At 38.6% G+C, this 22303-nt stretch overlaps 2 protein-coding genes across 5 annotated transcripts in view; one reads left to right on the top strand and one right to left on the bottom strand.

Annotated features, from left to right (window-relative positions):
- The window catches only part of syt5b (synaptotagmin Vb), a 45938-nt gene extending 43546 nt beyond the window's left edge, over window positions 1–2392 (bottom strand). For both annotated transcript variants that reach the window (XM_051686855.1, XM_051686856.1), the window contains exon 1: window positions 2275–2392. The gene's annotated coding sequence lies outside the window, so the exon portion shown is untranslated. The remainder of the gene's footprint in view (window positions 1–2274) is intronic.
- A 4187-nt stretch (window positions 2393–6579) lies between these two features.
- Window positions 6580–22163, top strand: btr33 (bloodthirsty-related gene family, member 33). Of its 3 annotated transcripts, none has more exons than XM_051686844.1 (7): window positions 6580–6632; window positions 9817–10391; window positions 14643–14687; window positions 15114–15347; window positions 15622–15769; window positions 16795–16821; window positions 20573–22163. In XM_051686844.1, the coding sequence occupies exons 2-7, from the start codon at window positions 9819–9821 to the stop codon at window positions 21133–21135; spliced, it is 1590 nt and encodes a 529-aa protein (XP_051542804.1). In that variant the 5' UTR covers window positions 6580–6632; window positions 9817–9818; the 3' UTR covers window positions 21136–22163. The 3 variants fall into 3 exon arrangements, with proteins under 3 accessions (XP_051542804.1, XP_051542803.1, XP_051542805.1); XM_051686843.1 differs by having other exon boundaries at window positions 14643–14738; XM_051686845.1 differs by lacking the exon at window positions 14643–14687.
- The last annotated feature ends 140 nt before the right edge of the window (window positions 22164–22303 follow it).

The raw sequence follows: 22303 nt of genomic DNA, 5'->3' as shown, positions 1-22303 counted from the left end.
AAAGAGAGACTAGGTTTCCATGGAAGCATATAAGTACAAGAGTTCAAGTTCAGCTAAAACCATTAGCACAAATGGTCTTATGCATAAAATTCATACTATACACTGAATATAGTCTCTTTTCACACATTCATTAGTCAAAGCTGAACATGCATATTCACAATATATATAAAAATAGTCAAAGGTGAAATCAGCCACATTGGCAAGCATGTAACAGTCTGCTATGGGAAATGGCTTGTAATAAACATACTAAATAATGTCTTTGTGAAAATGTAAAAATCGGTGAGTTAAGTTTAGGGGTAGGATTGTGAGATAGAATATATCAAAGGGACGTCCCACCATGTGTGTGTGTGTGTGTGTGTGTGTGTGTGTGTGTGTGTCTGAATGCGTGTATTTATCACTTTGGGGGGACCAAATGTCCCCATAAGAATAGTAAAACCTGAAATGTTTGAAGTTATGGGGACATTTTGTCGGTCCCCATGAGGAAAATAGCTTATAAATCACACTAAACGATGTTTTATTGAAAATGTAAAAATGCAGGTTAGGGTTAGGGGATAGAATCTATAGTTCGTACAGTATAAAAACCATTATGTCTATGGAAAGTCCCCATAAAACATGGAAACCAGTGTGAGTACATGTTTATGCTACATTGTGGGGACCAAATGTCCCCACAAGGATAATAAAACCTGAGATCACCTAACTTGTGGGGCCCAGACAAAGTCCCCACGAGGGAAATGGCTTAGTAAACATACTAAATGATGTTTTTTGAAAATGTAAAAATGCAAAAAGGTTTCTGTGAGGGTTAGGTTTTGGGGTAGGGTTATGGTTAAGGGATAGAAATTATTGTTAAATCTGTATAAAATCCATAAAACGCATGGAAGCCTATGGAGAGTCCCCACAATGATATAAAAACAAGTGTGTGTGTGTGTGTGTGTGTGTGTGTGTGTGTGTACCCCAAAGCCAGATAACAAACATGGCTGACTGTAATCCATGATGTATTTAGCCTCCTCTGCCATACAGTTCACCCACCATTAACCCCTCCCTGTCTTCTACTCTCTCTCTCTCTCTCTCTCTCTCTCTCTCTCTCTCTCTCTCATGTGAAACAAGATTATGGACAAAATGAATCTAAATCTAAAAAAAAAAACAGAAATAAATCTCAGATAAACAAGGGACCTCTTTAGCAATGGTGGCTTTCTTCCTTTCACTGATTTACTGATTGTATAAATGCTTATCTATTAAGCCCATTTGTTGCCCTATTTAACAGTTTATATGTGGGGGGGGGGGGGGGGGTATCTGTAATGTAGAGAACAAATTATGTAGCCTGAACTAGTGAATAAATAAATAAATTACATGCAGTTACTCTATTAACTCAATAAAACACAAATTTGCCTAATAATAAACATGTGTTTCATCATTACTCACCCTCATATTGTTTCAAACCCATATGAATTTATTTCTCCTGTGGCACACAAAATGAGATGCTATTGGCAGAATAACAGCTTCAGTTCAGTCACTATTCACTTGCATGGAGAAAAAAAAAGATAAGCAATGAAAATGAATGTTGACTGGGGAAGTGTGAGTTCATGCAATTTAAACTAATATAAATGATGTTTAGAGAACAATGGACATGCATATATGCAGGGCCCATTTCCAAGGTTTTATACGTGTGTGTGTGTGTGTGTGTGTGTGTGTGTGTGTGTGTGTGTGTGTGTGTGTGTGTGATTTTGTAGGTGGTATAGCCTCTATAAGTGTGAGCATTTCATGTTAGCACGAATGCAATACCTATGAGTATGTTTAATTCACATTCATTTATGCAAGTGTTTATGCTATGTATGTGTGCAAGTGAACTTGTTATGACTCACCCTACAATATATTATGAATGTGAATGCTTTATATTCGTATTTATATAAATATATTAATATAAACACATATTAAATATAAATACACTATAATAAATATACGTTATACAATTAATAACATTATAAAAATAACGTTTATTATCACTGCGTTGGTAAAGGTGGACGCGTCTTGTGCGGTGGAATGCGCGCATCATTTGCGCTGATCTTCAGCAACAGGTTACGATGCTGACGCACAGAGTTACAGGCTATTCGCATCGCCTCACATTTCACAAAACAGAAGTTTTGTGTCGTTTAACTTTAGTAATATGTAGGCCAATAATGTCGCAATTTCTCATGTATTTCCATTCAAGTCCGTAAATAGGCTAAAAACGAAAGTATTCTCTATATGAACGATTAAGGTGAACAGATCGCATCTTACCTGATTAAATTTCTTTCTCCGTATCTTTTGCTTTACAGATGACGAGGAAAACCCTTCCTAAATTAACATCAAGACGATGCCCAGAGAGCAGTCTGTCCTCAGGCAGACATGCTGATGTGTCTGTCTGCGTCTATATTGTGATAAGTGTAGTGCTGCTGGTTTAACCCCCTCCCCAACAGCTTTAAGCTCAAGTGCTTTCAAATCATGAAAGCACCACTAATCTCTCCCCCTCCCCATCACATCTGTTGCTGCAGAATATTTCTTCAGAAATTCAACAGTCATAAACCCGATTTCTGTTTGGCTTTATTTTAAACAACGTTACCATCATCTAAGTTTGTTTCTTTCTTTTCGCCAGTGATGAATACGCGTTAATCTTGCGCTCATTTTCTCTGAGATCTCTTATTTATGTAATATGCACTGCACAGCATCAACTGTCCTTCTACTAATCCACATAAAACATAGTGCTCGACATCATTGTTCCCATCTGGGGCGCGTTGTAGATGAAAATAGCCTTTCTGTCCAGTTAATCTGGTTGATCGCGGATTAAATGTACTTTTTTTCCCTTTTTTTTTTTTTTTTTTTTTTTTAATCAATAAAACAAGTTGCCATTATGCTTCCATTCCCTCAGCTGTCTCAAAAGTGAGATAGATAGATTTTAGGGGGCATTATAGATGCACTCCTAACACAAAGAATGTCACAAATCATTGGCTGGAAATTATGGTAGTGTTTGTGATAGGATCGGATTGGCCATTTAGAAGTGGCGGGACTCATCCCACTTGGCTGCTAACAGGCTGATGCACATTATGTAGGGATGCAAAAAGTACTCAGAAATTATACTTAAGTGAAAGTATAGATACTGAGTGAAAATTGTACTTAATTAAAAGTCCAAGTATCAGGGGCCTGGGTAGCTCAGCGAGTACTGACGCTGACTGCCACCCCTGGAGTCGCGAGTTTGAATCCAAGGTGTGCTGAGTGACTCCAGCCAGGTCTCCTAAGCAACCAAAATTGGCCCGGTTGCTAGGGAGGGCAGAGTCACATGGGGTAACCTCCTCGTGGTCACGATTAGTGGTTCTCCCTCTCAATGGGGCGCGTGGTAAATTGTGCGTGGATCGCGGAGGTAGCATGAGCCTCCACATGTTGGGAGTCTCCATGGTGTCATGCACAACGAGGATTGACGGTCTCAGAAGCGGAGGCAACTGAGACTTGTCCTCCGCTACCCGGATTGAGGTGAGTAACCACACCACCACAAGGACCTACTAAATAGTGGGAATTGGGCATTCCAAATTGGGGAGAAAAGGGGTTAAAAAATAAATAAATACATAAATTAAAAAAAAAAGTCCAAGTATCTAGCCAGAAACATACTTGATTGAAAGTAAAAAAGTATTCACATTAAATTGTACTTAAATATTAAAAAAGTGAAAAGTATGTTTGTTTGTTTGTTTTTTTTCATAGCTAGAATGAAATCAAGGAGATGTTGTTAAATTCGATTGGTTTAAGTTGCCTTTTTATTGTCTCTGATGACTGTCATATTTCTCCCCCAGTAGCATTCGCAACCTGGTCATAGAATAATGTTACAATAACTAAATTTTTGCTAAATGATTTTTATGTAGCTTGTTGTATACATAACACAGAAGTTTCCTGGTGGAATGAACAGTAGAGGCACTAAAACAACAATTACTTTTATCCCCTTTCACTCAAATCACGAGTAAAATGGCAGATTATCAGTTCATAAACACTTACTTTTCACCCTGTTCCTCACACAGTGCTATCTTATTGCATATAAACACTTTTGCTATAGCAGATAACTAATTTTAACGTTTGCATCACATAACCAATTACATTTACAAGCTTGTTTAAGTGTGATCAAATTGTGCGGTAGCTCAACTGATAGAATGTTGCATTGGCGATACAAAGGAGTGGGGTACGAGTCTTGAAGAGCACGTGAGATGACACGTGAGCTGAAAGTGTCATAGAAGCACCACAAAATGATGTGGTTGCTATAGAAATTGTGTTTTTCATCTCACATTTGCTTTTTCTGACACTACTGGTTAGGTTTAGGTTTAAGGTTTAGGGTAGGGAGGTCAGTTTTGTTGATTTAAATCTTGATAAAACATTAACCTTTAAAACTTCATCTGTTTGGGAGAACATTTCACTCGCTTTTAGAGCCACACAGTGGACATTTTACTTCGGAACTGCCCTGAGATGTGTAATGAACCACATAATTAAATTTTGCAACAACGTTGACACAGTCATGCAGTGTTCGTTGCATGGGAGAAGGCACTCAGGAATTGTGATGTCAGAGCACCCAGCACGTTGAGACACAGAGAAAGATAAAAAAAATAAAAATAATATGTTTTTGTTTTGAAGAAAGTTAGTAATGTTGTTGGTTTTGTGAATTGTTTTCTGAGGTTTGCTACCAAACCTTGCTGTTGAGCAGATGAGTAAATTCAATAAAATTCATAATTAATATTTGCTCAGATTCAATTATTTTTATTATCAGTATTATTTTCATCATTATCATTTCTGGTTTTATAGTTAATATTATAATTAATAGTTGCCCAGCAACAACAACAACAACAGTTCAGCATATAAGGAGTAAAAATTCAATGATATGATTTAAACATGAAGGCAGGTGTAGAGTAGCAGGTGTTTATTATAAAGTTTTGGACAAAAACCATCAGTGTTTCTCACTTTGTGCTCATAGTTTTGAATGAATACATCACACACATTCGGGCGGTCACATATGGTCTAGTCGCACAAATATTTCAACGTATCCGCAGCTCAAACCAGATCAGAAATTCCACCTTTGCAGATGGTCGGAACTTCACACAGCCGCCGTGTGACACTTCATTTGAAAATGACTGACCTCTGGTCTGTCATCTGTTGTTGGTCGGATGCAGTAAAAAGCAGCATGAGTCCAGTAAGATGAAAGAAAATGATCTGCAAAAATGTAATGAGTACTTTTCAAGTTTAAATAAAATTGTGAGGAGTAAAAAGTACTTTTTTTTCTTTGGAAATGTAATTAAGTAAAAGAACAAGTATACCATTTAAATTGTACTCGAGTAAAGTACAAATCCCCCCAAAATAATACTTAATACTTAAGTATTTTTACTCAATTACTTTACACCCCTGACATTATGATATAAAAATAAATAATTCAATACAAATTAAAATAGCCATTTTAATGAATAATTCCAATTTAAAATATTCTATTATTGTACTAATATAATATATTTATATATTTAATACATTTTTGTAATATATTAAAATTATGAACATTAAAACCCCCAACCATAATGCTTCATTCCTAAATGTTTCAGGTGCCCAGGTTGGTCATCTTGGACTTACAGTGACACCTAGTGGCGTGGATGCAGCACCATTCAAATGCAACATTTTGAAGTTACAGATGCCCATGTAGAAATTCAATATTCACAGGAAGCCATGATCGATTTAATCCATGAGTGAAAGTGTCCTATAACAGGACGGTTACTGAGATTAAGTGAGTAGTATTTGGCTGGTCATGTGATGCTAACATGGCAGCTCCCATGAGGGGACCTTCTCCATAGAATAAAACAACTTTTATAATGTTACTGATACGACTGGAGTCTTCATCTCAGGTGAGTGCTCATGATTTTAAACATATTTCAAAACTGCAATTAACTTAATGAGGAGTAAAACTTCATTAATGACACAAAAATTACCAAGTGCACCTTTAAAAACATTTGAACGAAGAAAGAGAAAGGGGCCATTCACATCGAATGTGATTTGCACTAAAAAGAGGCTAGACCAAGTGCCACGAAGAGAGCAGAACGCAGCGGTCTCGAGACAGTTGAAGTTATTTTTACCCTGACATGGCATCTAAAAAGCGTGTCATTCCTGTATGAGACGCTGAAAAAACAGTCAGATGTAGCGCATTAGCGCAATGGTCAAAGACATTTGTCTAAACTGTGGTACGTTTACATAGGAAAACGATTAAAAAAAAAACAGTGTGAAGGGATGCAAAAGCATGTTAGGGGTGAATGACTTATCCTCAAACGTTGTAAATTAATGTAAAGTACAATGAGTGCTGCTGTTACAACCTACCCTACTACCAGAGTGGATTGTACTGCGTACATGGATGTTTTGCATTTTGTGCATGAAACTGTGATGATCAAGTGCCTTTTTCTGCTGTTTTAAAAGTTAAACTCTATTTACTAGCCTACTTGTTGCTGAAAGGGTTAACCCAACAATCCAATGTGGTTGGATCCCATCCCCGCCAAAAGAGGTGGAGCTGCATCTCGCAACCATTTGCAATTGACATTCACCTGCAGGTGAAATCATCGCTTTACTGCCTCTGGACTTAAACACCTTTCTTTCAGGTAAGAGTTCTGCTACATATGATCAATCTTTTACTGTTAGACGTGTGTACTTGAAGAGATCTTATTTCATACATGATTTACTACTAGATATATAATGAAACCAACGTGTAAATAATTTCTTGGTTCACTACACAAGCTGAAAATAGCACACATGAGTACTGGACTTTGAACGCTTGGTGAATGTTCAGTGATAAGGCAACAAGACCAAACTGTGAACATGAAACATTAATGAAAGCAACTTGGATTTTTGGGCATTTTAAAAGGCTTTTCCACTCCTAATAAGTACATGATGATGACATACACAATGAACAGAATATAACACACACACCCAAATCATGAGCTAGACTCAAAGGCTTTTTATGCAGTTGGTTTAGTGTATTCATGCACACAATGCTTTGTGTGTGCACTCTTCTTTTGTTCAGTATGCAATAGGAAACTGAGTAAATAAAAATCTATAAAAAAAAATGTTTTTTAAAAAAAGTGTCATTTGTGAGTAATTTTTTGTTTCATTTTGTTCTTTCTTGAGGTCCATAATAATGTTTGTCTAAACTTTTAAATGTGCTGCGAAAACTGACTGTTAAAAATAAGTGTGAGTGCTTTTTTCTTTTTTTTTCTTTCTTTTTTTTTTTTTTTTTTTGATAAAGTCTTGAAACTTGAAGATTCTGGTACTTTCTGAGAAGAAAGCCTAGTGGTAGCTCTATTTACAATGAACCAGTGCTGTTAGGTGTACTCCTTGCTGTTTCAGTGTTTAGTTTTAGTTAGGTGGGTAACACTTTACATAAAAGGGATAATTTAACCAAAAATGAAAATTCTCTCATCATTTACTCATCCTCATGCCATCCCAGACGTGTATGACTTTCTTTCTTCAGTAGAACACAAAGATTTTTAGAAGAATATCTCAACTCTGTAGGTCCATACAATGCAAGTGAATGGTGATCAGACCTTTGTATCTCCAAAAATCACATAAAGGAAAAATAAAGTAATACATACGACTCCAGTGTTTAAATCCATGTCTTCAGAAGTGATATGATAGGTGTGGGGGAGAAACAGAACAATATTTAAGTCCTTTTTTTTACCCTAAATCTCCACTTTAACTTTCACTTTCAGATGTGTAAGTGAAACTAAACAGGCTCCAAATGTGACTTTCAGATGTAAAAGTTAAAGTGGAGATTTAGAGTAAAAAAAGGACTTAAATATTGTTCTGTTTCTCCCCCACACCTATTATATAGCTTCTGAAGATATGAATTGAACCACTGGAGTAATATGGGCTACTTCTGTGTTTCCTTCATGTGATTTTTGGAGCTACAAAGGTCTGATCACCATTCACTTGCATTGTATGGACCTACAGAGCTGAAATATTCTTCTAAAAATCTTCATTTGAGTTCAGCAGAAGAAAGAATGTCAAACACATCTGGGATGGCATGAAGGTGAGTAAATGATGAGAGAATTTTCATTTTTGAGTGAACCATCCCTTTAATGTTCCATTTGTTAAGGGTTTATAAAGGGGTTCATTAATGACAAATAGCCATTTACAAACGCATTATAAATCACTGAAATGTGGTTAAAACTACACGAGTAGAGACTTTCGTGCAATACTTGACGAATAGTAAGCATTTTAACTTGCATGTTATAAATGCTTAATAACACTTATTCTAAAAATTTACCTTAATGTAAAGTAGACACACATGAAGCATTTATTAAGGAGTTACCAATATTATAAACCTATGTACATAAAGTTCAGTATGGTTTAATGGTCATCAGGCTTTATTATATGATATCTGCTGTGAATGAACATGAAGAGCTGAAAAGTGTTCTTGCAGAGGACATTACATAACTAGGACTAGGTAAAACCATTCTTTTGACACCAACATGACAACACATACAGTAAAGTCAAGACATACAGTAATGCATATAAGCAGACTGTAGCAAAAGTGACATAAACCATGAATTAGGGCATTTTATGCTTTAATTAATATAAATGTATTTATTAAGCATTTAAAACATGGAAATTAAAATGCTCACTATTTCACAAGTATTGCATGAAAGTCACCCTTTTTATTCATGTTGTTATAACATATATCAATGATTTATAATGCATTTGTAAATTACTTACAGGTCATTAATAAATCACTTTATAAACCCCTAACAAAGGGAACATTAATGTAAAGGGTAATGCCGGGTTCACACATCCTCCGTGAGCAGGGCATGAGTGGGGCATGAGCGGCGCATTTTTATTTCGGCACCCATATTAACAGATTAAACCATTCTCACTGCAAGTGTGAGTCGCAAGTTGACGCATCCCAGAAGTGTCCCAGATGCATCCCAGACAAGTGGATGGTTTCGGCGTTGAGCCTATTTTTGCCGCGTGGCTCAAACTGAGCTCAGCAGCTCTGGGTGCAGTACAACACTAAAATAATCAGGAGATTATAGAAAAGACATATAAGCAAATCAAAATGATTCAGACTGAACCTGTAGTATACTACAATTTCTATGTCCGCATGCAAGTAAACTCAATAAAATAACTTAATAAAGGAAAGAATTAATTAACTGCCAGACCTTTTGCCATTCTGTGTATATAGGTGTACAGTTTAGACACAACATTAACCAATCACAATCAAGTGTGCTGATAAAGATGAAGTGCACATGACTGCCCACTGTTGTCCTTGAAGCATCAATAACCTCAGATTAATACAAGCTTATTAAAATAAAAATTGGGCATAGGGTTACTGACGCCACACTCATGGAGGATGTGTGAACCTGGTGTAACACTTTACAAAAAGGTTCCATTTGTTAACATCGGTTAATGCATTAGGTATCATGAACCATCAATGAACAATCTAATTTTACAGAATATACTAATCTTTGTTAATGTTAATTTATAAAAGTACAATTGTTCATTGTTAGTTCATGTTAGTTCATAATGCATTAACTAATGTTAGCAAATACAACTTTTAATTTAAAAAATGTTTATGTTCATGTTAACTAATGCAGTTAACAAATGAAACCTTATTGTATTTACCATGTAAAGTGTTACTGTTAGGTGTTATGGCACCAGCTGTAACATCTACTACCTGATTCATAATTGTTTTCACTCAATTTATTTTCTTGTATTTCCTTTGTTTTATTGGTCCTGGATGCCATGATGTCAACCATTAATTCATGATGTCACTGTGTTTTTTCTCAGTGATGTCATCCACTCCCCTGCTGTCTGAGGAACTGTTCCAGTGTTCAGTGTGTCTGGATGTGTTCACCCATCCCGTTTCCCTCCCGTGTGGTCATACGTTTTGTCAGTCATGTATTCTTGCTCACTGGACAGCATCTGGCTCCTCACACTGCCCCAAATGCTCATCAGTTTTCCAGGAAACACCGGAGTTGTGTGAAAATAATTTTGCCCGTGAGATGGCAGAGCAGATCCGTAAGCAGAGGAGTCAGAGGGCATCGGAGCATCGTCCAGTGACCTCGGACAACATTTTATGTGATATGTGCCCATTAGAGAAAGCATCACCTGCAGTAAAATCATGCCTTATGTGTGTGGCATCATACTGTGAGGAACATGTGAAATTGCACACCTCCAGGTTCTCCAGACATGCACTGGTGCAGCCGCAGCACAGAATGGACGAGAGAATTTGCAGTAAACATGAAAGACCGTTGGAGCTTTACTGCAGATATGACCAGACCTGTGTGTGTGTGCTGTGTACGAATGCAGAACACCACACACATCACACTATACCTGTGGAGCGAGAATGGGCAGAGAGAAAGGTTTGCCCAAAAAGCTGCTATTACATGTCTGTAATAACCGGTATTTATAAACAGTGTGATTATCAAAACATGCATGTTCAAATTGTGTTAGTTGTACCTTAGTTATAATTGAAGACTTCAAGGTGACATTCACCTACCTCCACCCAACCACAATGCACATTTTTGTGTGATATGAATATCACTGTAGGTGTTTTTATACTGCTGAAAGGGATAGTTCACCCAAAAATGAACACAGTGGTCATTGATTTGTGTGATGTACAGACCAAAATTTACAGCTTGGTTTCATGAAAATTAGGTGATTATGGTGACATTTTTGCAAAATGAGAATACATGGCTGTTCTGAGGTGAAATGTCCACTGTGTGTCGCTAAAAGAGAGTGAAATGTTCTCCCAAACAGATGAGGTTTTCATGGTTAATGCTCTTTCATGTTTTAAATAACAATACTGACCCCCCTACTCTAAATCAAAAATAAAAAGTCCAAATAATTTTACAAAAATGTAGGTATAGTAATGTGATTCTATGAGACCATGTTGTAAATTTAAGTTGTAATTCACTGATAATCTCTTTGTCAAAGCTCTGAAATCACTTTCACATGCACTTGCAATTCCAATTTACCACTTTTGGACACGTCACACAAAGTTTGATGGCATTGATGTGAAAAGTGCAATAACAAACAAGATTTGGGAGCTACAGTTTGAGGTGGGAGCAAGGATGTGTGTGTGTGTGTGTGTGTGTGTGTGTGTTTAACCTCAGAAAACATTTAGTGAAGCAAATCAACTATGCATACATTTTCATTGAAAAGATGCCTGCTAAATGACAATAGCTATTGTATAATAATAACTATAATTATAACACGTGTTTTAAACATCTATTTTAGAGCTGCTATGTCTTAAACAGCAGCTTGAGTAATTTATTTTATAGGGTACAACGGGGCTAAATGCCCCCGAGGGTAAAGGCACATTTTTTAGTTTTTTTACCAGAGGACCTATAAAATTTAGCTCATCCATGAGATCATTGGGTGCAATGTCTAAAGTTTGATTTTGTGGCAATTTGATCTAATATTTTTTTTCCCCTTTTCTCCCCAATTTGGAATGCCAAATTCCCAATGTGCTCTAAGTCCTCATGGTGGCATAGTGACTCACCTCAATTCGGGTGGCGGAGGACAAATCTTAGTTGCCTCCGCATCTGAGACCATCAAACCGCACATCTTATCACGTGGCTTGTTGAGCGCATTACCGTGGAGACATAGCACATGTGGAGGCTTCACGCTATTCTCCACGGCATCAACGCACAACATACCACGCGCCCCACCAAGAGCAAGAACCACATTATAGCGACCACGAGGAGGTTACCCCATGTGACTCTACCCTCCCTAGCAACCAGGCCAATTTGGTTGCTTAGGAGACCTGGCTGGAGTCACTCAGCACACCCTGGATTCGCTGAAAAGTCAATCTTTTATATTTTATCTAGATCAACCAACCAGTGGTTGTCTTGCTGTTGCAGTCGATGTAATGAACACCCCTGGTCTAGATGTAGAACATAGGCTAAGTATAGAAAATTACTCAAATGTTCATCATCGATGCTAGGACATTTTTTCAGATAAACATCGAGATCGTTTTATGACCCAGCCCTAGTGATAACATTGCCTTAATCTTTCACAGCAACCCAATAATCTCAGTGACAGATAGTTAAATTACAGGCTACATTATAGACACAGAATCTAGTAAGCAGAAATATGATATTTAGCTCTATATGTTTCTTCAAATTAGAGGCAGAATTAATGCTGATATCTGGCTTGAGCAAGATAAACTCATGACACAATCAAGCAATTGGCCTTTTTCACTGTGAAAAGCCCTTTCAGGTGTTGAACTGTGTTTGAGGCATCCACAGCTGCCATTCAAGTTTTTTACTTGTGATTTGATGGGAGGCACAAAACTCTCCCTAGTCAATCACGTTGATGGATAAAAATAAAATCAGGACTGGGAAGTAACGAACACAGACAGAGGCAAGATACAAGTACAGTTACAGCACTTAAAATGTACTCAAGTAAAAGTAAATGCATACAATTTTTAAACTACTTAAAAATGTAAAAAATCCTGGGAAAAACTCCCTTGGCGATGAGCAAACGGGGTGCGGGATCTTGAGCCGTGCCGGGGCAGGATGTGCCGGATAAACTCCATCTGCTGCTTCACCGCTGAGAACTGCTGGGCAAAGTCCTCGACGGTGTCGCCGGACTGGCCAGCCTGGGAAATGGGGGCAGCAAGGAACCGTGCCTTGTCGGCCTCTCCCATCTCGACCAGGTTGAGTTAAAGGTGGCACTCTTGGACCACCAAGGTGTATATCGCCCGCCTGAGAGACTGTGCCGTGGCCTTCGTCGCCCAGAGAGCGAGGTCGGTTGCCGAGCGCAGCTCTTGTATCACCCTTGTGCAGTTCCTTTAGTACCATGGCTTGGTGGACTTACAGGAGAGCCATGGCGTGCAGGGCGGAGGTGGCTTGTCCAGCGGCACCGTAGGCTTTGGCCATCAGGGACGACGTAAACCTACAGGCCTTGGACGGGAGCTTTGGCATAGGTGCACCGCGAGCATCTTTTCCACTGGGGGGATTGCCGAATAGCCCTTGGCCGCCCCACCATCGAGGGTAATGATGGCAGGGAAACTGAAAGATTGGGACAGGGCAGTAAAAGGTGCCTCCCGTGACCTTGTCAGCTCTTCATGCACTTCCGGGAAGAAAGGAACGTGGGCAGGGCGTGGCTGTGAGCGGCGCCGTGAGCCCAGGAACTAATCATCGAGCCGCGAGGGTTCAGGGGAGAGTGGAGGGTTCCACTCTAGCCCGACGCTCGTGGCTGCCCGGGAAAGCATGTCGTCATCTCCGCATCAGACTGTGACTGGGCTACCGCACCCGAAGGGAGGAGCCCAGCTGAGGCTTCCGCATCCGACTGGACGAGCCCACTCTCTGTTGCTGCACTCGAGAGCTCATCACCTTCGCAGGCTCTGAATAAGACGTCGAACTCGCCGTGAGACGAGCTGGCGGACTCATCCGGAAACCTGATCGGGGCAGACGAGCGTGATGGGGAGTGGGAGGTCCGTGGGGGGATACCCGGCAGAGGTGGTCCCATTGGGGTCCCCAAATCGCCCCCAGTGCAAGCCGCGCTAGCCTCATACCCGTGGGTAGAAGGACCGAGGCGGGGAGCCTCTGGGGTGGCTTGCTTTCTTACGAAGTTAAGCCGCGACCGCATCGTTGCCATGGACATGTTCTTGCAATGAGTACATGACCAATCCACGAACGCTGTCTCCATGTGAGCAGTGCCCAGACATGAAAGATAGTGATCCAGGCCATCAGAGGGCAAGAGATAATGAGCGCAACCAGGAATAACACACAAACGGAAAGGCATCTTTAAAAAGACGTGTCTTTAAAAAGACGTTCTGTGTGTGCCGCTTTTTTAGGGAAATATACTCTTTTAGAGAAATATACTCTTTTATTTCTGCCGAAGTGCCCAGGGGCGTTCTCTGCAGTGCACCAATGCAGAGGAGGGAGAAACCGCTGAAATGCACCGTCAGATCCAGCAGAGGTGAAGGAACAGTGAGAATTCAGCTCAGTGAGCATCGACCATTCGGCTCCGAAAAGAAAATCTGAATGAGTGGTTGCATACCAGCTCCTTTTATACCCGTATGTCCGGGGGAGTTGTATGCAAATACCACTCGCCAATTTTCATTGGCCTTTTATCAAAGATCTGAGGTGTCTTGGGCTCCCAAGAGTGACCCATTGTGTCACTTCATCGACACAACGTCGAGTGAGTGACAGATAGGGAACCATGGTTAATTTTCATAAGGATTAATCTTGATCTTACTACAGTAACCACAGTTGAACTATGGTATTGGTAGTAAAAACATAGTAACCACAAAGTTATGAATTTCATTACCATAGTTTTCGTTTTCCTGTATTATTACTATGGTTTCACTATGTTAAAATATGGTTACTATAGTAAAACCAAGGTTTTCTGTACAAATGCCATTGTTAATCTTTGGTTACTGCAGGTTACTGTAGAATAACCTTGGCTAATTTTTGTAAACCTAAAATCATTGTGAGAGAACACAAAACTATTGCGAGTGAATGCAAAACCATTTCAGAAGATTAATTCCCTCTATGTCCTGTAAGTGAAGCACTGTTCTGTTAGCTGCTGATTTTTCATTTCTCCCTGTCCTCCTCATGTCTCCTTTGTTTTATATTAGTATTATTATGTTTTTCATATAGACTCAGTTATTGAAGACACAGTCTGATCTGAAGCGGATGATTAAGGTGAGATGGAGTAAAGTTGATGAGCTCAAACGCTGTATCAAACTAAGCAAAGTAAGTGCCTGCAAAAGTGCCTTTTTTTATACAGAGCAACTTACACATGAATCTATTCACAACCACAGAGGAATCATGCTTCAATTACTAGTATCTATTAGAAATTCAGTTTAAAAGTGTACAGTCACCATTATGTCATCTGCACAATCTGAAGAAGATCTACTGAAAGGTGAATTGATGTTGCAATGCTCTGAGCTGCGACCTATAATTTTTGTAGAGTAATGCAGTTCACCAGAACTCTCCCCATCTTTCATGGTAAATATATCTGAAGAGAAAATAGATATTTAAAGAGTAGATTTAATATTTTAAAAAGCTGAAGCAAATCATACCTTTTACTATAAAGGCTCTTTGTTGCTTGTGTTGTTTTTGTATTAGGAGAACTCTGACAGAGAGATGGCACACAGTGTGGAGGTCTTCACTGCACTGCAGCAGTTTATAGAGAGAAGCCAGTCCGAACTGCTCAGAAACATGAAACACAAGCAGAAAACTGCAGAGAGACATGTGGAGACTCTCATTAAAGAACTGGAGGTGGAGATCATGAAACTAAATGCTAAAAACACAGAACTGGAAAACCTTTCATGCTCTGAAGATCACCTCTACCTCATACAGGTTACTCTCATGTTCTTTAACATCACTTCAAGCTCATCATGTGCAGGTTACTTATCCCTTTATTGTTATTAGTACATGCTAACAAGAGTAAATATTAATGTACTGGATCGATTTCACAACATTTGAAACATCCCACACAAATTTCATAATAATAATAATAATAAAAAAGACAATCTGTTTACATGTTCAGTGAAATAGATTGAAGTACTGAAGGCTGTGACTTAGAGTTGATGACTATAATTATAACCTACATTGTGTCTATGACTCTCGCCAGGTCTTCCCTAGCTCACATGTGGTGCCTCAGTGTAAGAGCTGGTCTCAGGTCTGTGTGCACACCACTCATGGTCTGGAGTTACTGAGAGAAACACTGACGGCTACAGAACAACTACTGAGGACTCAAATATACACTGCCACACAGAGAGGTTACTGCTATTTTGTCATTTTTATTAAGATTTCTTTTCTAAGCTGAAAAACAGAAATTTTACTACACTTTCTGTTAAAATGAAATACTTTTAAAATGTTTTTAAAAATATTGCATAATTATTATGAAATAAATAGAGCCTGAGCTTAGTTGAAATAAGTTGACTGTGGCAACTATGGCGGCAATTTTGCAAAATGATATTACAAGGTTCCTTGCATGTATTTTGGCAGTTCTGAGGTGAAATGTCCACTGTGTGGCGCTAAAAGCGAGTTTTTCTTTTTTTTCTTTCTTTTTTTTTTTTTCAGACAGATTAGGTTTTAAGGTTAATTCTGTAGCAAGTTTTAAATCAACAAAAACTTTACCTTAAACCTAACTGATATTGTTATAAAAGCAAATGTGTGTTGAAAAACACGATTGCTGAAGCAACCACATCATTTTGTGGTGCTTCTGCAACACTTTCAGGTCACGTGTTGACTTGCATGCTCTTCAGGACTCATACCCAGCTCCTTTACATCACAAGTGCAACACTTTATCAGTTGAGCACAATTTGATCACACTCGAACAAGCTTGAAAATGTAGTTGGTTATGTAATGCAAATGTTAAAATGTATCGCTTTACAAGTCATGCGCTATAAGTAAAAGAGTTTAGATGTTATAAGATAGCATTGTGTGAGGAACAGGGCAAAAAGTACGTGTTTATGAACTGATAATCTGGTGTTTTACTTGTAATTTGTGTGAAAGTGAATAATAGTCACTGTTGTTGTAGAGCCTCTAGTGTTCATTTCACCAGAAAACTGCTGCGATTCATACAGCAAGCCACATAAAAATACTTTTGCAAGGGATATTAATGTGATTCTATGAGACCAGGTGAAATAATTAAATTAAATACATTTAAAGTTAACTGTACATATTAAAATATGTTTTTGTTTAACGATGCTTGATCTGACCTAATGACTGATATTAATAAAACATCTCACAAATGTTCATATTCTGATTACAAAAGAAAAATATTTTTTCTTTCTCACAGAACTTGAGGCGATATCCCAATATGCAGGTAAATAAAGACTGTTAAATAAGATTCTATGAAATTTGTAGTCTTTCCATAACCTCTGACTAAAAACTCTATCTATTTAACATTGAATTTGGCCCCACATTTTAATTTTATTGTTTGTATGTGAAAATCTGTGAATCTTTATTTGAATCTTTGATTGATCTTCAACATTTACTTGAATCTTGAACAATTTTAAACCTTTTCTTGAATCGTTTAAGTCCCTGCTGAAAAAACAGCACAGCTGTTCACCAGCATGTTGTGCTATAAATGCTGGTGCTTCAAGGCTTTTTGACTAGTTTAGCCAGCAAGATTTCCTTGGTTAATGTCTTGGTTACTTCTGTAACCTTGGTTCTCTGAAAGGATGGAACAAGACATTCTGTCAGAAGCTAATGCCTAGGCAGAACCCGTCAGCCACTGAAAAACCCTTCTAAAATCTCCATGCTTTATATCCCATCCTTTCACATCTCACTTATACGGCCTCTCAGGAGCCGATGAGGAGCATTAGTGTGAGGAAAGGGGAGTGGCATGGGCTTTCAGAATAAAAGCGTTTGCTTAGAGCATGTTGAGTTTCATGTGTTTGCCATGAACACAATCAATCCCAGCGAGCACTGTGTCAGCAAGTCGCAGCCCACACTATATACAGCACTCACACTGTACGGGCAGCTGCTTAATACGGAGAAAAAGGAGACACGCAACGTCTGAGCCTTTGACAAACCCTCCTAAATTTTCTGTTCTATGTATCCCCTCCTCTCATGCATTAAGGCCTTTTCACACCAAATGCGAACCTTCACCGCGATTTCTTGCCGCGATTACATTTTTTTTTTACAGAAACAATGGATTCCTAATGAGCCCTTCACACCTGGAATGAATTTTCGTGCCGAATCACACACAGGCAAAGCGAAGTTTTTTTTACAGTGAGTGTATAATTTTTTTGTTCTCCCACCGAAGAAATGCCCCTACCAATAATATCTGAGCTGTGAATCACTTTTCAGAAGCTGCTGCAGTACCCAAAACCAGCTGAACAGGTGGCGCTAATGCACAAAAGCTGTTTTGACCACCGACATGTTTCATTTGCATCAAACGCCTAAAAAACAGAAAAAAATTATTTTCTCCTATGGTTTCTCTTAACATGTAAATGATATTGCTGCATCACTGTCCTGCATCCCCTTTAAAAACTCTCTGATCGTACATGGATTGTCTTCATAATGTATTCCATATTGCTGTATTTTTCCTTTGCATGAATCTTATGTGAGATCTCTAATATCTCTAATATAACATTTATGGCTGCATATTATCCTTTGTATCACCTTTTTTAATAAACAACTGTATGGATCTTAAGTGTGTTTATTCGCCAAATATTAATAAAATGAACGTTGGGACTTGCAGTACACTGTATGTCTTTAAAATGACTTTGTATACCAAAAATGTGGAAGCGTCTCAAAATCGTTATTTCTGTGCAATTGTTAATAGTCGTTAACAGCTGTCATTAGCAAGTATTAGTGTCTAATAATGGGTCAGACTGAAGATGGTTTGTTGGATGAGGTGTTTAAGTGTTGAAATCCCATCACATTTAGTTAGTAACATCTTTTGAGCCAATTTAGATACACATGCAATAAGACAAAATCAGTATAGATGAAACTGACAACATCCAACAATTATTATATGTGTGCATTACGCAGTGAATACAAAAATGTTCTTAACATCAGGACCAGTCAACCCATTAGGTGACATAGGCACCACTTTGGGGGCACTGATCTACTGAGCCAATTTTAGCATGTCCAATCTGTGTCAAACAAAATGCCACCTGTGCGTTCCGATAACATGTTGTGAAGCACCCCCCCATGGAACATACTACTCTTACTGTCTCTGTTATATCTGCATTTGGCAAAAACAGTCAGAGAAGGATGGTTAGTATGCCATTGTGAACACGGCCATAGACTCATGAGTGCAGGGTTCATGAATCGGAGTGATGCATGAAATAATTACTCTTTTGAGTTGTTCTTCTCAATTAATTTGTCTAACGTGCGGGCTGAATTGTTTGAAGCGCTTTGTCCTGCAGTAAAACAGTAACAGGATGGTTTAGAAGACAGAGAACAAAAACAACGCTGAATGAAGTGGATATTTACCTACAATTCATTGAAACAATGCCTGCAGCTGCGTTCAATCGTTTGCCAGTGATATACATGCGTGGCCGTGGCATATAATCTCTCTTATTTCAAAATGATAACATATTTTAACCGTTAATATTGTTTTTTACACACAATTCTTTCTAATCACCCCTCAGACTTTGTACACATGATAATACTGCCAGTCAACTCATCCAGCAGGTGAACTGAAATAGCTTGTGAAGTGTTATAAATGTTTTCTTTCTTGTTGAGCAACTCAACAACAAACTCTTCATCACTACTGCAGCTTGTAGAGAAATCAGTTTTATTTTTTCGATCTGCTTATAATGTCTCCATCCTTCTCATGGACCGTCATGGGTGGAGGGCAGAACAGCTGAAAGGTGCATTGAGCCACCTACCGTACTGGGTTAAAATTGCTTGACTATTAGCACCACCTATTGTAAAGGCATGAATGTGATAACGGCTGTCATTCACTTTCGATGTGCAAGGGCCATTCGTCTGAGATTTGCCTCTCATAATCGCGTCGCCTTTGGTGTGAAAAGGCCTTTACTCATTCTGTCCCTCGGGAGCTGCAGAGGAGCAAGCTGAAGGAGAGTGGAGCGGCTTCAGCCTTCAGAATGACAGCGAGCTGCTGGAGCCAAACATCATGCTTTTCATACACTCCATTAAATGCAGAAAGTCTCAATGAGCATTGTTAGGGAAAAGTGCTCAGTGTCATCCCGAAGGGATGTTCGCAAGTGAAAAACACTTGTGAAACATTTCTATCATTAAAAAGTCTGACTTTTCAGCAAGTGACTCTTTTAGTTTTCTTCAAAATACTCATTTAGGAGTGTAATGTAAACACTACAAACCTGGAAGAGTTTTAAAGGGTTGCTTTTTTGCTGGCACATGCATGGAGAAGAGTTGAACTCGTTCATGCTGACCAGTTGCAACATGCTCAGTGAAGCGTTGGTTTAGGGTTCCAGTATCACGAGGGAAGTCTACATTGACCTAAGAAAAGGAAAATTCTGAAGATGTGAGGCTGGACCACCACTTATATGCTCACGATGACATCAGTGTAGGCGGAGCGCTAAGCTTCACCAGCCAATTAAATTGGTGTGATGGTAAAGGGTTTCAAAGTCGCACCCCATGACAGGTTCTCCCTTAGAGCCAGCTTCTGACACAGCATTGAAGTTAACTTTTTGAAAGAGAACCAGCATTACCAGGAAAACCATACTGGTCAACTTGCTTTACCAGTTCTCTACCAACAAGTTTTACTAGGGATTATCATAGCTATACTGGTCAAGCAGCTAGAGCAGCACCAAACCAGCACTAACTAGCATAAACCAGCCTAGGTCACCATGGAAATTTGCATGCTGGTTAAGCCTGTCTTTTCAGCAGGAGCATCTAAGCACTTGAGATTTGACAATGCTGCAACATTTGCATCTATACTTTGTTAGTTTGTAAGTTTATAGAAATGCACTTTGCATTGTATATAAAAACCTGTTGACCGATTTCATACCTATCAAACCTTCAAGACCTGTTCTGGTCTTAAAAAAGTGCAGTTTTAGGGAACTTAAAATTATATAAAACTCTACCTATCAAAAAACACTTTGATGGACTTTAAATGCTATATACATATCTTGCAGTGAATATGACCCTTGATCCTGATACGGCAAACCCCTGGCTGGTGGTGTCTGCAGACAGGAAGTGTGTGAGTGATGGCAATGTGGAGCATAATGTCCCAAACAACGTTCAGCGTTTCGACACCGCACCCTGCGTCCTATCGAGAGAGTCTGTCTCAAGAGGAAGGAACTATTGGGAAGTGGGCGTGGCCAGTAAATCAGCATGGGATCTGGGTGTGGCCAGACAGTCAGTAAACAGGAAGGGTTTGGTGACTCTGAGCCCAGATGACGGGTACTGGGCGGTGTGTCTGAGAGAAGGCAGCAAGTACAGGGCCTGTGACCGCCAGTCAGTGCTTCTGCCGCTGCAAACACAGCCACAGAGAATAGGCATATATGTGGATTATGAAGATGGACGGGTGTCGTTTTATGATCCGAGTGCTTGTGCTCATATTTATTCCTTCACTGGACACAGCTTTCAAGAAAACTTACTGGCCTACCTCAACCCAGACATGAATGATGCAGGAAATAACAAAGCCCCATTGGTTTTACATCCTGTTAATCTTGCCAATGATACTGTCACAATATAAAGGCAAAGGACTAATAAAATTAGAAATGTTACAACAGAGGGTTGGTGATATAAGCAAAACATTTTATCGCGATATTCTTGACACTTTTATTGATAATGAAATATATATCAGGATATAATTTATTATTATAATTTAATGGAACGTGATTCAAAAACTAAAACAAACTACTAAAAAATAAATAATGAAAGTTCCTTTTTAATTTTAAACTAAGTCCAATGCAATGGTAGATCTGTCATGTTCATTGCAATGAAGCAACTATATCAATGCAAATAAACAAAACATTAATTATCTATTAACTACTCAACAGCATCATTTTCAATCCAAGCAAAAAATTAGGCTTCTCTCTATGTAGTTGCACATATTTATATGCACCCAAGGGCGTAGATTTGGCTTGAACATTGGGTGGGGACGCAGCTTGAAGCATTTACATGTTTCCATTGATCATGGTATAAATATTGCAGGGGTTGTACTTGCTTCTTTTGATTACTGGGGGTGGGGGGGGGTTACCTCTGAAGCAAACACCACCATTATGTAGCTAATTGTTTTGAATTTAGTCCTCCATTGGATACTGGATAGCTTTCTGGCAACTTTGCACCCTGCTTTATTTTACTTTTTGTTCCAAAACCAGGAAGTGTAAAAAGGTCTATTTGTAGTGCAACCTCTGATTGGAGTGTGCATACCCGAGCAGAAACTTGAAAATTCAACCAGTTGACTCATTTCTACCTGTATATCGAATTGACCAGTATATCACCCACCCCTATAACTGTATTTCAAAATTATTTCAAATTATGTCAAATGAAACTATAAAATATATGGTAAGTGTTAATTTGAGCAGATAAGCTTTTTACTTTTTAATTAACAAAACATAAGTACATGTCCAATGTGTTTAATCATGTTAAATACACAAAGAGCATACTGTATATTACCCTAGATTTGTCATAGATAATACATTTAATAAAATGGATATTTTTACTGCCAGTGTCACATGTACTTGCTCTTGTGCTACTCGCACACTTCTAGACTTTTTGCTGAATAATAAAAATATTTACATTATTTATAAAAAATTGTTGATCATTATTTACTTTATAAATTGAGATCGATTGATTGAATATGCACTTTATTTTTTGAACAAGTATCGACCCCCCCCCCAACACACACACACTAAATC

Source organism: Myxocyprinus asiaticus, chromosome 44, assembly GCF_019703515.2.
Source record: "Myxocyprinus asiaticus isolate MX2 ecotype Aquarium Trade chromosome 44, UBuf_Myxa_2, whole genome shotgun sequence".
NCBI classification, from domain to species: Eukaryota; Metazoa; Chordata; class Actinopteri; order Cypriniformes; family Catostomidae; genus Myxocyprinus; species Myxocyprinus asiaticus.
This window is presented reverse-complemented; position numbering and strand designations above follow the sequence as displayed.

Coding starts and splice junctions, on each gene's coding strand:
- btr33 (XM_051686843.1), top strand. CDS start 9,819: ATGTCATCCACTCCCCTGCTGTCTGAGGAACTGTTCCAGTGTTCAGTG. Junction 15,348..15,621: donor ATCACCTCTACCTCATACAG/GTTACTCTCATG, acceptor GACTCTCGCCAG/GTCTTCCCTAGCTCACATGT. Junction 15,770..16,794: donor ATACACTGCCACACAGAGAG/GTTACTGCTATT, acceptor TCTTTCTCACAG/AACTTGAGGCGATATCCCAA.